The sequence below is a fragment of the Psammomys obesus genome, unplaced genomic scaffold (genome assembly GCF_907164565.1).
Source record: "Psammomys obesus unplaced genomic scaffold, mPsaObe1.curated_primary_1811, whole genome shotgun sequence".
In the NCBI taxonomy this organism is placed as follows: Eukaryota; Metazoa; Chordata; class Mammalia; order Rodentia; family Muridae; genus Psammomys; species Psammomys obesus.
In genome coordinates, this window is record NW_026596069.1 from 3,565,797 (window position 1) to 3,582,185 (window position 16,389).

At 36.7% G+C, this 16,389-nt stretch overlaps 1 protein-coding gene across 1 annotated transcript in view; it reads right to left on the reverse strand.

Annotated features, from left to right (window-relative positions):
* Positions 1–397: 397 nt before the first annotated feature.
* Wdr36 (WD repeat domain 36) overlaps positions 398–16,389 on the reverse strand; it is a 31,143-nt gene continuing 15,151 nt past the window's right edge. The window contains exons 12-23 of the mRNA XM_055625708.1: positions 15,652–15,797; positions 14,391–14,505; positions 13,839–14,004; positions 13,536–13,644; positions 11,532–11,611; positions 7,103–7,210; positions 5,145–5,242; positions 4,645–4,790; positions 3,283–3,402; positions 3,047–3,128; positions 1,578–1,765; positions 398–577 (exon numbers count right to left, since the gene is read on the reverse strand). Of these exons, the coding sequence (XP_055481683.1) occupies positions 428–577; positions 1,578–1,765; positions 3,047–3,128; positions 3,283–3,402; positions 4,645–4,790; positions 5,145–5,242; positions 7,103–7,210; positions 11,532–11,611; positions 13,536–13,644; positions 13,839–14,004; positions 14,391–14,505; positions 15,652–15,797 (1,508 nt within the window). The 3' untranslated portion in view covers positions 398–427. The remainder of the gene's footprint in view (positions 578–1,577; positions 1,766–3,046; positions 3,129–3,282; positions 3,403–4,644; positions 4,791–5,144; positions 5,243–7,102; positions 7,211–11,531; positions 11,612–13,535; positions 13,645–13,838; positions 14,005–14,390; positions 14,506–15,651; positions 15,798–16,389) is intronic.

A 16,389-nucleotide genomic window follows, 5' to 3' on the forward strand; every position in this document is an offset into this window, starting at 1 on the left:
GAAAAGAAACGCTCATTTTTCTAATATGATATTAGCATTTTTTTTCAAACTACATTACAGATCTGCTTTACCTGACATTGTCAATTGAATTCAGTAAAATTTCACACTAAATAGGCATGGTCTCTTATATGTGACATATGAAAAAATACAAAATGGCAATAATTAAAAAAGCCTCATGTATATGTCTAGTATGATGAAACTCATACTAGAATTTATTGGTGGTCTTATTTCCTAGGTGTTCAGAGGAAAAAGAAGGTAGAAGATATAGTTTTACATGCAGAAAGTTTTTTGCACTTTTGCTAGTTACAGAACACTAGCTGGTCAATAGTGCCAGCAGCCCATTCCACACTGAGCTGGGAATGAAGACAAGTTAAACAGAGAGCACTTCACTCACAGCTTTGATTTTTCATCACTTAAGTTTATTTTTTTACAACAAAGCACTTTTGATATAATTTAAAACACACATGCTTTGATTGAACAGCGACTGTAAATGAGTCCACTCTTCTTCTACCTGTGATGACAACCTTTCCAGTTCTTCTAAAAGCACTGGCTCTGAAGGAAGCATTTTGAGGTGTAACTGAAAAGAAAAGTATGATGGTTAAGGTTAAGTTGGACATTTTATTTAAAAATACCAATATTTTTTTCTGTCAAGGAACCTTAGAGGATAGTATCTAAATATTTTTCTTAAATGGTGGGTTACTGTTTTCTGATTTCTTGCTGTTGCCAACTATTTTTTACATCAAGTTTTCTTTTTTAAGCCATGAGCTCTCTTAACAGAACTGATGTAACTCTACTCTTCCACAACACAGAACCCCCAGGTAACACTGTTTCTGTGCTTCCACGTTTCCTTTCTCTATAACCCACTGATGATGACAGTCATTTGCTCTATTTCCTAAAGGTGTATGTAAATTTGTTTGTAGGGACTAACACCTGGTAAACACAGGAAAACCTACACAGATAATCTGGCATCTCTTTAATTAAGCTCTCTGGTCCTACCTACAGCTTTTAAACAGATTTAAAATGCTTGCATCAAGTAAAGACTCCCAGGCCTGGTGGAGAAGCACACACTCCTGAAACTAGCACTACCTATTCCTTCATCATGTTATACCACTAGCGTGGACCTGCAAAGAACAGCTTCATTTTATTAATCAAAAAAGCAAGTTGTGCCAAATTACTTGAAACTGATGGAGGTGAGTAGTTTGATTTCAGCAGAAGACAAAAATGCACAAACAAAAGAACCCGACTTTCCTTTATGATCACAGAAAATGTTAATAAATACTTAAAAGAAAGTCAAGGTCCAGCACAGGCAACAGATGACAAATATGGGTAAGTCAAATTGTGCCATCGAGTAATGACAACAATAGAGACTACAAAGCGCACGGCGCAGCTAGTTCAGGGTGGCGGCAGACAGCAGGCCCGTGCAGCTGCTGTTCAGTCACAGCTTGTCATCTTTCAAGTATTCATCAGCCATATGACGAGCGGCTCCCTACTTGACACCGTGGGTGCAGAACAAGCCCATCTTTGCAGAATACTGCTGACACTGCTACAAGGGAAGGGAGGTACCGTATCTCACTCACCTTCAAAAACAATGCAAGGTATGCCTGGGCCAACTCAAAATCACGCTTTCTGTCCAACATCATCCCGACCATTCTCAAAAAACTCTGCATGACTTCTATAGATCCACCATCATCGGGAGACAAGTTCCGAAGCTCTGTTTCAATCCCTGATGGGCCTAATTCTTTCAGAAGGTTAAGGGCAGTTTCATCTGCAGATTGTAAAAAGAATCTAGTTATTTCTTATAATTCCTTAATCTAAGAAGCTATGATCTTCCTTCATACCCAAGCAATATATATGTAAATGGCATTAACTTTCTGTGAATAATTTTTCACATTATAGAACAATGAACCCCACGATAAATGAAACAGTAAAAATGTAATACCAGTAAAAGTACTAAAAGTCTTTAAAGTTTTGTATTGTAAGGAATTTAAACTTTTTTTTTTTTTTGCTTTTAATGAAATCCTAATGACTCACAGTAGACACTTTATTAGTCATAATAGAAGAAAAAACTAAAACAATAGGTCATCAAGAAAGAGTGCACAAGGTATTAATAGTGATCACCACCAGAATGAAGTGGGGAAAGTACCTCTTCTTTCTCCACTTTCATTGTTATAAAAAGTAAAACTATCACTTGGTTGTTAAGAAGCAGCAATAATGCAGAAACAGGTACAGGGAAGACTCCAGGCCTCTTCTATGAATCCCAAGGCTGCCTGGGAGTTTGCAGAACTGTTTACTCTGCAGCCCACGAGAGCACACTAAACACATCAACACAACATTTTTATCAATCCCTTGCTATTTCAGTGGCAATGGCTATGATGTTAGTTTTTGAACCATCACAAGAGTCTGATCACTTTCATTTTCTGTTCTTTAGTAAACAATTCTGTTTATTCTTCATTCCTTGATAAACAAGTTATTAGTACCATTCTCTGACTTCTGCCCAGTGATACTGCAAGCATTTCGACCATAAAACAAGATGAGTCAAATTTCTTGAGTTTTTAACAATTACATATGTACAGTATTAGAAATGCAGAAATCTAAAAAGTTGAAATGAAACTAAATTACAATTTAATTTTCCGTTTCTTTTAAAACTATACTTCTACAAGATGATTTGGAAATATGTGAAATTACCTAAAACCCCTGTCTTTGCTGTATTAAGAATCATGTATCTAACCAGATTTTCAAATGAAAACGAAGAAGCTTGAGGAGCCCACTAGACAAAACTCTGACAGTAAAACAACTGAAAACCACATGCTACATGTTGTCCGTAAATTCTCCATCTCTAAACACAATCCCAGCAGGACTGTGCAGGGTGTAGTCTCAGCAGATTTACTATTAACATATCAGTCAGCATAGCTTCAAAGCTACACTGGTGTACCTTTAGTTTTTACTCTATTCTTTTTAACTAGTATGAACTCTGCTCAATTTTCCTTTCAGATAAACTAAACAAAAAGTGAAGATACTTGTTCAAATATTTTACAGTTTAACTTACATTGGTTATTTAGCAATCCTTCTTCAAGTGTCAGGTAGAAATTTGATTTTTGAGCCAGAATCCCAAGGTTTACCACCTTAGACTTAAAATAAAAACAAATACATATGACTTAAAAGAACATAAAAACCACCCAAAACCTAGCTTATCTTAAAATGAGCACTAATGTTCTCTGACACTGGGAGCCACATGAATGCCAGAAGCAGATCCCCATGAACTTGGACTGATGTGGTTCTCACCTGCTGGGGGTCACCACTCTGCTCGGGCACAGCAAACCTCGGCACGAGCCCCGGAACCGTTGGGATGAAAAACGGAGCTGACTGGGGTACTTTGGGTGGTTCTTTTGGTTTATTTTTTTTCTGATTAAGAAAAACGAGAAGAAAGAAACACTATTAAGTACTTATCTTAGAAACCGTTTCTAATGTCTTATTACACATGAAATTTAAAACCACCAAAATGAACTATAGGAATAAAACCTTTCCATACTACAATGCTAAAATAAAATCCAATGAGCAATGCTATAGCGTCTTCACCCAGGCTTCCCAACATAGAAAAAAGAAATAACAGCGTTAAGACAAGGCTCATCTTCACAAAGTGAATTGTTACACTCAGTCTCTCTTCAGCAAAACAAAGTATAAACAACTTAATAAAATGGCTTATTTCCAGAAGAAAGTTCAGAACCTCAAGTGCAGACTTCTCCATTAGAAATAATTTGTTAATATTTTGGAGAAGTATGACTCAAAATTCTTTTATTTTGTGGAAATTTTAACTTTTCTTTAGTACTTTTAAAAAGAAAACACTATTGCCAATTTATAAAATATTTCATCTCAATAAAAATCTGCTGGAATTTCAGCTAACAGAATTTTTTTTCTTTGCAAAATTTTATTTTTATTTTTTAAATTATGTGCATGTATGTATGTGTCTGTGGTTTTGTGAACTTTAGAACAGTGACCACAGAAGCCACAAGAAGATGTCAGATCCTCAGAGCTGGAGTTACTGATGGCTTTGAGTCACCCAGTGTGGGTGATGAGGATGACTCTGGTCCTTTGCAGTACCTCTTAGCCATGGAGACATCTCTCCATCGGGAAAAATAATCTTAAAATTGTACTGCCCTCAAAAAAAAATGGGCTTACTTTGTTTTCAACACTACAGTATTGATACACTGTCTCAGCCCTACTACATGGGCTCACTAGCCAACCTGATACAACAGCTCTGAGAGTCTACTTAGCAATAGAAAGAATATGGAACAATAAGTTAAATTGTGGCTTAATAATAACAAAAGTAATAATAAAACTAGTAAATTTTTCTGTATAGCAGTAAGACACACACAGTTAAACATCAACTCTTCTTTCTTATGTTTTGAAAGCAAGATATGAAACTTATTAGACTGGATACTGAAACAGCCCAGTCTGACACTCTACAGTTACAGACTGATTCCACTCTATCCAAACCCACAGTGCTTTTCGAGTGGACATACAGATGGGACCTCTGTGAAATACCACTCAATTAAGCAGTAGTGTCTTGACTGTCATTTTCCTCAAAGCAAGAAATGCTCATGGAATACAGGCTGGGGAACAGAATCAAGAGTGCTATGACATTACCTTGATAACATCAAGATTCAGAAGGTTTTTCCAGCGTGACTCAGGGAGAAGTGAGAGAGTCACCAGTTGCTCACTCAACTGTTCTGGCGACTCATACTCTATCATTTCATCACTTGGCTCAATCTGTTCTTCTAATACGTCCATGCCTGAAAACAGATACTCAGGTAAGACAAATGAACACAAAAGGAAACCATCATATAAAAGAATCTACTTCTTTCCACATTCGTGTCTTACATTAAATCAATTAGCTTTGTGAATGAACTCTTTTCACCTGTTTCTTTTGCTTATTCCCCCTTTCCTTATAATTCCCATCAATATTATTTTGTATCTTAAGGATGTATCATTAGTTATGGCTTTCTATAAACTGAAGTTAGTCAACATATATTAAACCAGTTAAAACACTTTGATTGGATGAATTAAACTGATTTTTTTTTTTTCGCAGCAATAACCTAACAGATTTATATTACACCTCAACAATTATTCTGTTGTTCTGTGATTACCTTCGGTCTGACAAGTGCCAGGAAGTGTCACCACTGAAGGGACATAATCTGGAGGAAGTGGCCGCAAGGAGACAACTGAATAGAGGGAAACATTCGACCTGAGCAAGCAGAAAGCAGAATTTTATGATAACAGCACCACTACAGAAGAAGCATTATCTTCAGAGAAACTTCAATACTTGGTAATGATCTCTATTTTAAATCTGGCCAGAGACTATAATCATTAACTAGTTAAGACCTCAAAGTGAGATTACAAGTTTGAAAATGCAATCATTAAAAAACAAAGCTGTATAAAAACCTTAATGGTGGCTGGAGAAACAGCACAGCATTTCAGAGCACTGGCTGCTTTTCAAGAGCAGTGGGATCAATTCCCAGCACCAACATGGTTGTTTCACAATTCCGTAACTCTAGTTTCAGCAGATCCAATGCCCTCTTCTGGTCTCAGCCGCACTGCATGCATGTGGTGTATAGACATCCATGCAGGCTAAACACACATATATATAAAATAAAATAACTGAAGATTTTTTTTTTTTGACAGGGTCTCTGTATGCAGCCTTGTCTGGCGTGGAGCACATTATGAGCAGGCTGGTCTTTAACTCACAGAGATCCACCTGCCTCTATGTCTTGAGTGCTGGAATTAATGGCTTGTACAAACATTCCAAGCCCAGAGTCTCTGAGGTTTTGTTGTTTGTTTGCTTGTAGAGAGGCTACACAGGTTTCTCTGTGGAGCCTTGGCTGTCCTGGACTAGCTTTGTAGACCAGGCTGACCTTAAACTCACAAAAATACGCCTGCCTCTGCCTCCCTGAGTGCTGGGATTAAAGGTGTGTGCCACATCCGGCTCTGAGTCTCTGCTTTTAACATAGTATAAAAAGTTGAAGAGACGCTAGTAGTAGGTAATATTTTTATGAGATACAATAACTTCCACATAGTGTTTGACAAATACCAATTTTTACTCAAAAGAAAAAAAAGCCTAACAAAAAGAAAGACTGAGAAAGTAAGTTAAAGTAAATACCCTAATTATATTCTTGGGGGCATTAAGTAGTCATTAATTGGCCTTTTCTGAAATGGTTAAGTAGCCATGTTTCTGCTCTGCATGTGCAAAGCACCATGGGTGAGTATTCAGGATAGAAATACCTGTGCCAAAGTAAGGTCAGATTTTCCCTACATTCATAATATGAATTTCAATTACAGACAAAAGTTGGGTACTCAGGCCTCAAATCACATTAACAGCTGTACTCTACGGAGAAGCAACACACTCCCACACAGGCCTCACAACTGCTACTAATCTATTAAGTGCTAAAGCTTCACAGGCTCCAAAAGACAACACATTTTGCTTTTTAAGAAATCAAATTTACCTTTTTCTACTTGATAATTAGAACTAGAAAAGACTGGTATGGTAGGACACCTGTGCAGTGCCAACACTTGTCAAACCATGACACGAGGAGAATAAGCTTAGGAGCAGCAGGCAGTAAACATGCAAGGTCAGGCCGCTAAAAGAACTGAATGTATAAACTCAGGAAAGAGATAGGTTTTTTTTCTAGGTGCAGGTTATTCACCATTAACTACAGTGTCTTCCGGGTTCAACCCAGCAGTTTGAAGAGGCAAACATTGTTTACGTGGTTATGGAAAGACATGCAACTAGGATGCATCTTCCCAAGCTCTGTGCTCACAAAAGTTCAGAAGTGATCAGTAAAAGCATACAGTTCTAGACACACAACATATATATATATAAATATAGTAGATTAAATATAACAACACAAAACATGTAATTTAGAATATGCATTTGAACAAAGCTGTCTAACTTACAAAGCATCAGTCGTAGATGCATGGTCGGTTAATTAGGCTGTGTGATAGATCCACTGTATGAAAACAAGCTAAACGGCAATTTTAACAACCACCAATCTTGACCACTGACATCTTCCTCCTCCCCCAAATAAAAGAGGTGTATGAAAGAGCTCACCATAGGTAAATTCCAAGGTGATCCACATGGGAAGTTGCTAGAAAGTCTCCAGTTGGGGACATAGTAACATTGAGAGGAGCTGAGTCCAACAAAAAGCAGTCAATAAGGCTACAAAAAAAGAAAGAAAGAAAAAGAAATAAAGGTACTTTTTACTAAAAGAAACAAGCAATAAAAGTTTTCTTTTTTATAAATTACAACCAGAAAGTTACCATAACCACTGCTTAATCAACTAAGCTTCTGTGTAAAAACAATTAATGAAAAAGAACCAGAACATTAAGCAAACTAATTAGCTAGACTCAAAGTAAGAAGAGTCTAGATGAAACACTGTTTTCTTGACCTGAGCTGGCATACTTATTGGGAGCAATTTTAAAGCCATCACACTTAGAGGAGGGAGAGGCCGTTACTCAGAGCACACCAACATAACCTTGCACAGCGTGATAGTAAGCCACTAAATGTTTTTGAGAAGATAATAGTAGATTCTTTTATTTAATAAAGAAATTTTCCATCAGGATGCAGAATATATTTGAACAGAAGGAACAATGGGATTGTGGTAGGAAATCATTTAGCAGTAACAGGATGGTTAGTGGCTACAGGGAGTAAAAGTAGGCTAGGGAGCAAGAGAATGACTATAGCACTAGCTCCTCAGGCTGAGGAGAATGACTTTAGCAAAACTGCTGAGGTTTTTTGTTGTTTTTTTGCTCTGTATCGCTGATTTTTATTTTACTTTATGTGTATGAAAGTTGTGCAAGCATGTATGTATGCCACAAGTGTACCTGCTAGATCCTTGGAACTAGGATTATGGACGGATTTGAGCTACTACTATGTGTGCTAGGATTCCAACCCTGGTCTTCTACAAGAGCACCAAGTGCTACTAGCTGCTGAGCGACTTCTACAGCCTCCAAGATTAGTTAGTTTTAAATTCAGCTGTTAAAAAAAAGTCACTATGTTAAAGACAATGCATTTTCATGGGAACATATAAGAAACATTTAAGTTCAGTCTCTAAGCTCATACAAGTGATTTAATAAAGAGATAATAGCAGTTAACGCATCCCTGCTCCTGTGTTTTGCAATTACAAGGGTCCTGATCTGAGCTCTTGAGTGAAATGACTAATGCCGTTTTTACAACCTGAGACAACAATTATCTTTACCATATTGGATCAGAAAACCAAGTCTCAGTAATATTTAAAAGCTTGTTTAAGATAGAAAGCAACTGACCAGGATTGGTGCCCAGGAAGACACTTTTAACTGTAACTGTAATTAAAGATGTAGCAAGCAGTGTGTAGGACACACCATAAGCAGTCCACTGTCATGACAGCTCTTCGGGGAAGACATTACATGACATGGTTGCTTAAAGACTCATTAACAATGTAAACCTTAAGTGACAAACCTACATAGAGAACAAACTGACTACAGTTAGGAGTCTGAAAAGTAACAAATGCCAAGGTGTGTTCAGGATAATTGCTGCTGGCCAGTTCTCAGCTATAGGAAAAGAGGAAGAAGCAGTTTGGTTTCTGCTTAGGTTTGATCAGGGACTCAGAAGAAACCACTTGTGTTAAGGGATTGAAGAAAAGGAAGCAGTCTTCAGCCAAGTAAAAGCCAGTGATAATTAACTGTCAGATTGTTCATCTTAATTCACTTAATCTGAACAACCCAGAGCAGACAACACACTATTCCAGCATTCCAAAGTAGCTTCCTCTTTTTGTTACTTCTCCTTTATCTTTATGCAAAGCAGAGGCTTAAACATGTAGGGGTGAAACTTCCTACCATGTTTTAATCCAGCTGTTCAGAGAATTAACTGCTCGAGCAAACTTGCTCTACTTCAGAATTCAATTTTGTCCATTTCATTGTGCAACTTCATTCCGACAGCTGTGGTGTGTGGGTAGACTGGCCTTCCACTATGTAAAAGCACCAAATTGAGAAAGGCAGTTTCCACATAAACAGCATATTTTCCACTGTTACCTTAAGCCCAGAGCAAAGCCTCCTGGTAGTCCTATAAAATCAGGAGTAACAGGTATGCTGTCATACCTGATGGACATTAGGAGCATTCCCATTCAGAGGCATCTGATTTTTTTTAACATCAGAGCCTTTGCATATACTAAGTAAGATTAAGTTATTTTCCTGTAATTCCAGAAAGCTCAGCTAATGTTAGTATGTTTATTGCAGAGGTAATGGGATCATGCTGCACAGGAATCTTCACTAGAAAACAAATGGGTGGTTCTGCCTGAAATGTTAAGTGCTGTCTGTTCCAATGTTTCCCATGTTAAAAGTTCCAGACTATAGAGCTGGGGAAGGACTGATAAAACAAAATGCAAACTTCTGCTAGAAAAACATTTAATTTTATGTATTTCTCATTCAGCCTGAATTTCCAGTAGATCAGAAACCACAATAAAACAAAGTAGCCTGCATTAGCTGACTGAGTAACTTGAGGGATTATGAATTCTACTTACATCTGTGATCAGTAAGGCTGAAATGTGCTTTAAAGGGGATCAATTCCAGATGGATACATCTGGATGGAACGATATTCAAATGTTTACTCCTACATCCCCTCACTTTTTAGGTTACATAGTAAGTACACTTTCTTTGGTTTTTCAAGACAAGGTTTCTCTGTGTAGCCTTGGCTTCCTAGAACTATGTAGACCAGGTTACCTTGAACTCAGAGATCTGAGGCCCAGATCTCTGCCTCCCAAGCACTGGGACTAAAGGTGTGCGCCACCACCCAGCTCATTTGTAATTGAGGATACTTTCTGTGTTCGAGCATTTTGCCTGCTGAGGCCAGAAGACAGTGCTGGATCCCTTGAAACTGGAGTTCAGACAATTGTAAATCACCAGCCCCCCGGGTTTGGGGGCTGGAACAAGGTCCTCTAGAAGAACAGCAAGTGCTATTAACTGCTGAACCGTACCTCCAGCCTGAGGATATTCATTCTTCAAACATTTAACACGCTATATAAATGATGAAAATGCTTACTGAGGGGAGAACAAGGAAACTCTAAAGGTCAGCTATCCTGGTATGGTTATAAAAGCCAGGAATACAAATAATGCAACAGTTCCCTAAGGGTCAAAGATATGACCCAAACACTTCTCTGTTGTCTACACCGGGACATTGGCGCCATCCTCAGACAGCACAGCCCCAATGGGCAAAGCTGACAGGAAGGATCGCTCTCCTGTGCTCACTGTGTGCTCAGCCTCGTTTTCCTAACCTGTCCAACAGAACTCATACTAACAACAGTACCATGTTTATTAGGATACTAAAAAAGTATAAGTATGAGAAGAATCCAATAACAGTGTAAATGCTAGCTTAGTGGACATCAAACACATTAGTTGTTTGATACTGATTTTCAAGTTATTTGTTCCACTCCAAATTTAAGTCCTTAATAGAAATACACTATTGTCCAACCGATGATTTCCCTTTCTTGTAACAACTCATGTCTCAATTTTTCTTGCTTTTGCATTAACCTTAAATAGTGTTCATCTAAAAACTAAAAAGTTTGAAAACATATCAGATTTAAATTTACTCAACTAGTTACTAAAATAATAAGTTCAGCAAAAGGCCAATGCTGAAACAAAACTTCAAGGCTTTAAATGTTACTTTCACATCCTAGTTTTCCACCCCAAAGATGAACTTGCTACTAAAAAAGTCACCATTCTTATTTAATTCCAATTCTATAACACTGGTTTTTAGAAAACTACAAGAGCCCAAAGAGGTAATAAATTGTCAATATTTCTAAGTGTCTTTAAACTTCTGTTTTCAAAGTTGAAGCTGAAAGTACACTAACTACATTTTACTTCACTCTGTAGTAAGTGAAAAGGTGACACACCTGTGGACAAAAGTCCCTAATGATGAGGACTGGACTCACTGAGGTTCTTCAGCTGTGCCTACTCTAGATCAGACGCATGTGCTGGAAGGTGGGTGTGCTTTCTGCCTATAGCAAAGTTACAGGGAAATGAGAAATTCGGGTTTTTCCTTTTTAAAGGTCACACCGCTGCTACATTTGAAGTTAACTAGTTCCTGAGAATGTGCTGGATTAGCAGTGAGTTTCACTCATGCAACAGATTTCTGACACTGCCATATTACTGAGAGAAGGGAGAAAAACAAAACTGAGGAAAGCTCTAGCTTTTTTATTTTTTAGTTAAATTCAGTATGCACTATAGCAAAAATCCTCAAGATTAAATTTGAGGCTCTACTTAGAGCACCAAGACCACACGAGATTTCTTCAGATTGATCATTTCTGGATCTCTATTTTGTAGGAATGAGTAAGAGAGATTTGCATTTTCCTTGCTATTTTTTGTCATGCTAGTGCCGGATACTTAAGAGATCAAAAACACTACACAAACAAAACAGTGTGCCAACTACATAGCCATAAACAACAGGCGAAGTCTCATGTTCAGAAAATGACTGAAAAATCATCCGTGAGACTTGAAAATGAACTCACCACCCGGATGGAAGGTCCCAAGTCCTAATTGAACAATCCATCGAAGCACTTATTAACCAACGGCCATCGGGACTGAACGTCTTTAACACAAAACAAAAAATATGTAATATGTAATGTATACATATATATTAGTATGTATATATGGATACATTTATATACATAAACACCTAAAGCATATAAAATTTGAAAAGATTTTAAGCTTCATGAAATGATAAATGTGACTATGAAAATTTCAGGCTTTAATATAAATAAAAATATATTTCCTAGACATCACGTCTCTGGGACTTACATAAGTACTAGGTTTTAAAGTAAATTACAAGTTAACAAAATTAAGAACATTATGCCAATTTTTACAGCAATATATATTTACCAAAAGAATTAATAAGCTGTGACTACACATCATTATTGAAAGTAAACTTTTAAAAATTCAAATATTCTGAGACTATGTGGTTAAAGATATTCTGCAGTCTAATTTCAGCTGTAACTTACATATAAATGAAGCCAATGTTGTTTCTCAGACAACTTATCTACTATACTGACACTCTAGGAATGTTATCTAAATCACTATGATTCTGAAGAAAAAGAATAAAAATTCTGTTAAATATGTTAATAAAGAAATTCTAATTTTACTTGTAGCTTTATTTAAAAATCACCTTTTCTCCTTTAATGAAAGTTTTATTTCCAAAATAGTTTAAAGCAACAGTGATCAAAAACATTCTACTTTATCTGTTTCTAACCATGAAGGATGGACAGGGGCTCCTCTTCTATGTAGTGCTGACAGCCTTAGCTTACCAGGGGAAAGACCCAAAAGGAAAACTGTAAGGTTATGGTAGCTACACCACACGGATTCTTTCTTATTAGCAATTGTTACTGCAGTAAATTCAGTGCTACCTTCTTCACAGGCTGCAGCAAGATTACTACAATTCAAACTTCAGGGTACAGAACAGCTCAAGTTAGGGAGGGCGGTGCAGATGGTATAGGATGGGAAAACTGGTTCTCAGGGATAGGCCTGTGTTATATCGTGTGTAAACACCTCTGCGCAGGAGAAACTAGATACCAGTGGAGAAGTAAAAGTTACAAAAGGCAAAAATAGGAAGAGCAAGCTGACAATGACAGATGTTTTTTTAAAATGCTACTTCATCATCACATCCCACTCCCACCCCTAGTTCCTCCAGATACTGACAAAACAAAATCCATTGAAGGCTAATTTTGCCCATCTCCATGTTGTACAATATAATTCCCCGACCAGTTTCTCCTACTGCTAAAGGAAAGGGTAAGGGATTGTGCCAATTCTGACTTATGCATTTACCTCTGATAAGGGACATGGCTGTTAACTACAAACTTTATCATGCAGTAGTTACCATTTTCTTGTTTTTTTTTTTTTCCTCTTTCTGAATAAACAGTGGATCTGCAATTAATACTAAATGATACCATGTACTCAATACAGTCGTCAGTTAACAACTTTTAGGCTTATTTAAATAAAATGACACTTTAAAACCAGATTACACTGTAACAGTATCACACAACCCATTGAAAAACACAGTGCAAACTTCATCATACTTTTATTGAATCCTTTCAGAGTTTAGGTATATAAATTCTACAGTAATACTACATCAGAGCATATCAGCTGTTTCAGACTACTATGAATTCATTATAAATAGAAAAGGAAATAAATTCTCTCAGCTTAATTTAAAATCAAATGAAAAATGATATATTCACACTTAATGGAACATTCACGCTACAAAATAAATTATTTGATATTATTTAAATACAAAAAGTCTAGCATTTATACTTCAACCTGATAGTATTAATCCTTGAAAAGTAATAAACCATCTCCCAAATTTTTCTTAAAATCTCTTTGAAAATTAGCCTGCAAATTATTTTTTTCTGGAAAACCTTTTACGATAAGAATAAGGATATTAAAACAGATTCAATTACTTAAACATCTTTATCCTAAATAGAAGGAGATGAGTTAAGATTATTTTCAAAGCTGTTAGGTTTTACCATGTCATTTATTTGGCCTTGGTGTCCAGAAAACTCTCTGACAATCTTCCTAGTTTCTATGTCCAGGACAGTAATGCTGAAGTCATCCAAGGCAAGCCCCAGAATGCCACTGGGAAGACAAATGCACAAGTTTTAATCAACAAAGAAAAATAATCTTAACCTAAATTTTGTTAGACAAATATATCTTTGAGGAAATTAAACTAAATGCAGTTATTTACTATTTACTTGGTAATCTGCTTTACGTAGGAAATCCAACAAAAAACATCGAAATGGAGATCTTTGTTAGTACAAGGAAAAGTTTACCTGTCCCTGTGTAGCAGCACCATGTTTGGAGATGAATCAAGGCTCAAAGAATGGATTAAAGCCTTGCTTTTAAAGTTCCAGAATTTGAGTAATCGTTCACTGCCAGCTGTAACTGCCAGCTGGTTTAGTCCATCCACCGCGACACCTCTGACAGAGCCTGTGTGGGCTGTTAACACACGGAAAGAGAGATCAAACTGGCAGGATCTGTTCGTGCAATAAATCAAGAGTGACCCCTTTATCTGAACACCTGATGTCCCACTATTGATGAAACCTAAAATCTTGAAATTAAACTGATTTACAAAGTAGGGAGAAAACTCTAGTTATTAGACTATTCAGGCAAAAACAGTTGATGCCATGAAAGATAATTTAGTAAAATAGTTAAAATTTTGTCTAAAGCAAAGAAAAAAATAATAATTTGAATCTACTTTCCCCTAATGTATTCATGACCTTTCCCCTTTGAATATTTCAATATGGTCTTTATATCATACATAACAGATGGACTTGTAGAAACCCTCTAAACCTTATTTTTTAAAAAGGGAAAAAATTCAATACCTTTATCATCTCCAAAACTTCCTCGGTGTATCCCAGATTGCATGTTATACACATCTACATTTCCTGAGGACAGGCCAATTACTGCGAAGTTTCCACAGGAACTTATATCTACCGCCTATAGTCGACAAGGATGGGGGGGATTAAGTTTAAAATCACACAGAATTTAATTACTGCTTTTATCATACATGTTTTCCCAAGTATTTTCAATTTATATCTCATCTTGATTTATTAATTTTATTAAATATAATGTATTATATTACCATATATAATTCTATTCCCAATTTAAGTAAGTGTGAAGAAATTATCTTAGGTGGCCCAGTGTGGTGGAACATGCCTTTAATCCAAGCAAGGGGCAGAGGCTCGCAATCTCTGAGTATGAGGCCAGCCTGGTCTACAGAGTAGGTTCTAGGACATCCAGGGCTACACAACCCTGCCTCAAAAAAACGAATAAATAAATAAATAAACAAACAAATAAATAAATAAAAGAAAACAGCAAAAACAAAAATGAATAAAGAAAATGTTCATAAATATTAGCTGTAATTATCTTTACTACTTGTATGAGAACTGTTATTCAAAATTATTATAGGTAAACTTCCTAAACAAGCTTAAGATTTCTGAGGTTTGAAAATCCATAAAAAAAGCTTAAGATCTGCTTTTCATACAAGAAAATACTGCATGCACACATACATGTAAAGCAGTTTGTACAAAATAGGGTGAAATGCTTCATTATACTATAATAAGCATGTTTAAAAGCAGAGATTCCACTATAGCTCATTAGGATGAACAGTTCATCAAGGTTGCAAGATGGATATGCAAATGCAATTTATATCTTGATATATCAGTAATCAGTACAATTTAAAAGCAATTCCACTTATAATAGCAAACATTTTAAATACAAAATCCCAATTATCATTTCTGTAAAATTCACAGGAGGAAAAGAGCCCAACCAGTCTTCAGACAAGAACAGACTTGGAGGAATCATACTTCCGGTCCTCAAACCTTAAGAAAAGCTAACAGAAGACAAGGCAGTCATGGTTACGAATAGACACAAATAGCCAGGGCCACATGAAAAGATGCTGGATGCCACGAGTCCTACAGAGACAGCATTTCACTTAATAAAAATCTCTACAACATTAAGCCTTGTTTTTTTGTTTGTTTGTTTTTCCATTAGTAGTATTAGTAAATGTGAAACAATATTAGCTAAGGGTGTTTTGTTTTTTGTTTTTTAAGGAGAAATGCCATAATCAACAAGGTCACTTACTGTTGCAGTGATCTCATTCATCTTTAGTCCTTTGGGCTTGAGAAAATAAGCACCTATCGTAGATCTTTGATAATTCCACGTTGAGCAAGACAGCTTCCCTTGATGGCAAGCAATGATACCATCCCAGTCACTCTGCCGAGCTTCCTCTTAAACACAGCAAAATCATGAATCAGAACGCGTACCCTCCCATTCGTTCCCCTCTCAGCTAGGCATCTAACAGCCCACATGCACATATGGTGTCAAGACACAGTAGTAAAGCAAGCAGTTATCTTAAAAAAAAAAAAAGCAACTTCCCAATAATGGATTATGAACAAATAAAAATCATATTATAGTATATTGTTTGACATATCCAACATAAAATGGCTAAATGAAGCTAATACATCGCACTATAGATTCTGGTGAAAAAAATTCATAATAATAATAGAGGATGATGGCATAACAGTGTTTTCTCAGGGGACTTAAGAAAAATTTACTGAGATTTTAGAATAAAAGAGCTCACTGAGAGTGGTAGTAAAACAGAGATTGAGCTGTAAGGCATTTCTTCTCAATTAGTGATAAATGCAGGAGGGCCCAGCCCACAGTGGGTGGTGTCATCCCAGAGCTAGTGTCCTAAGTTTTGTAAGAAAGCTGGCTGAACAAACCATGGGAAACCAGCCAGCAAGCAGCACCCCTCCATGGTCTCTGCATCAGCTCCTGCCTCCAGGTTCCAGCCCTGCTTGAGTTCTGTCCTGACTTTCT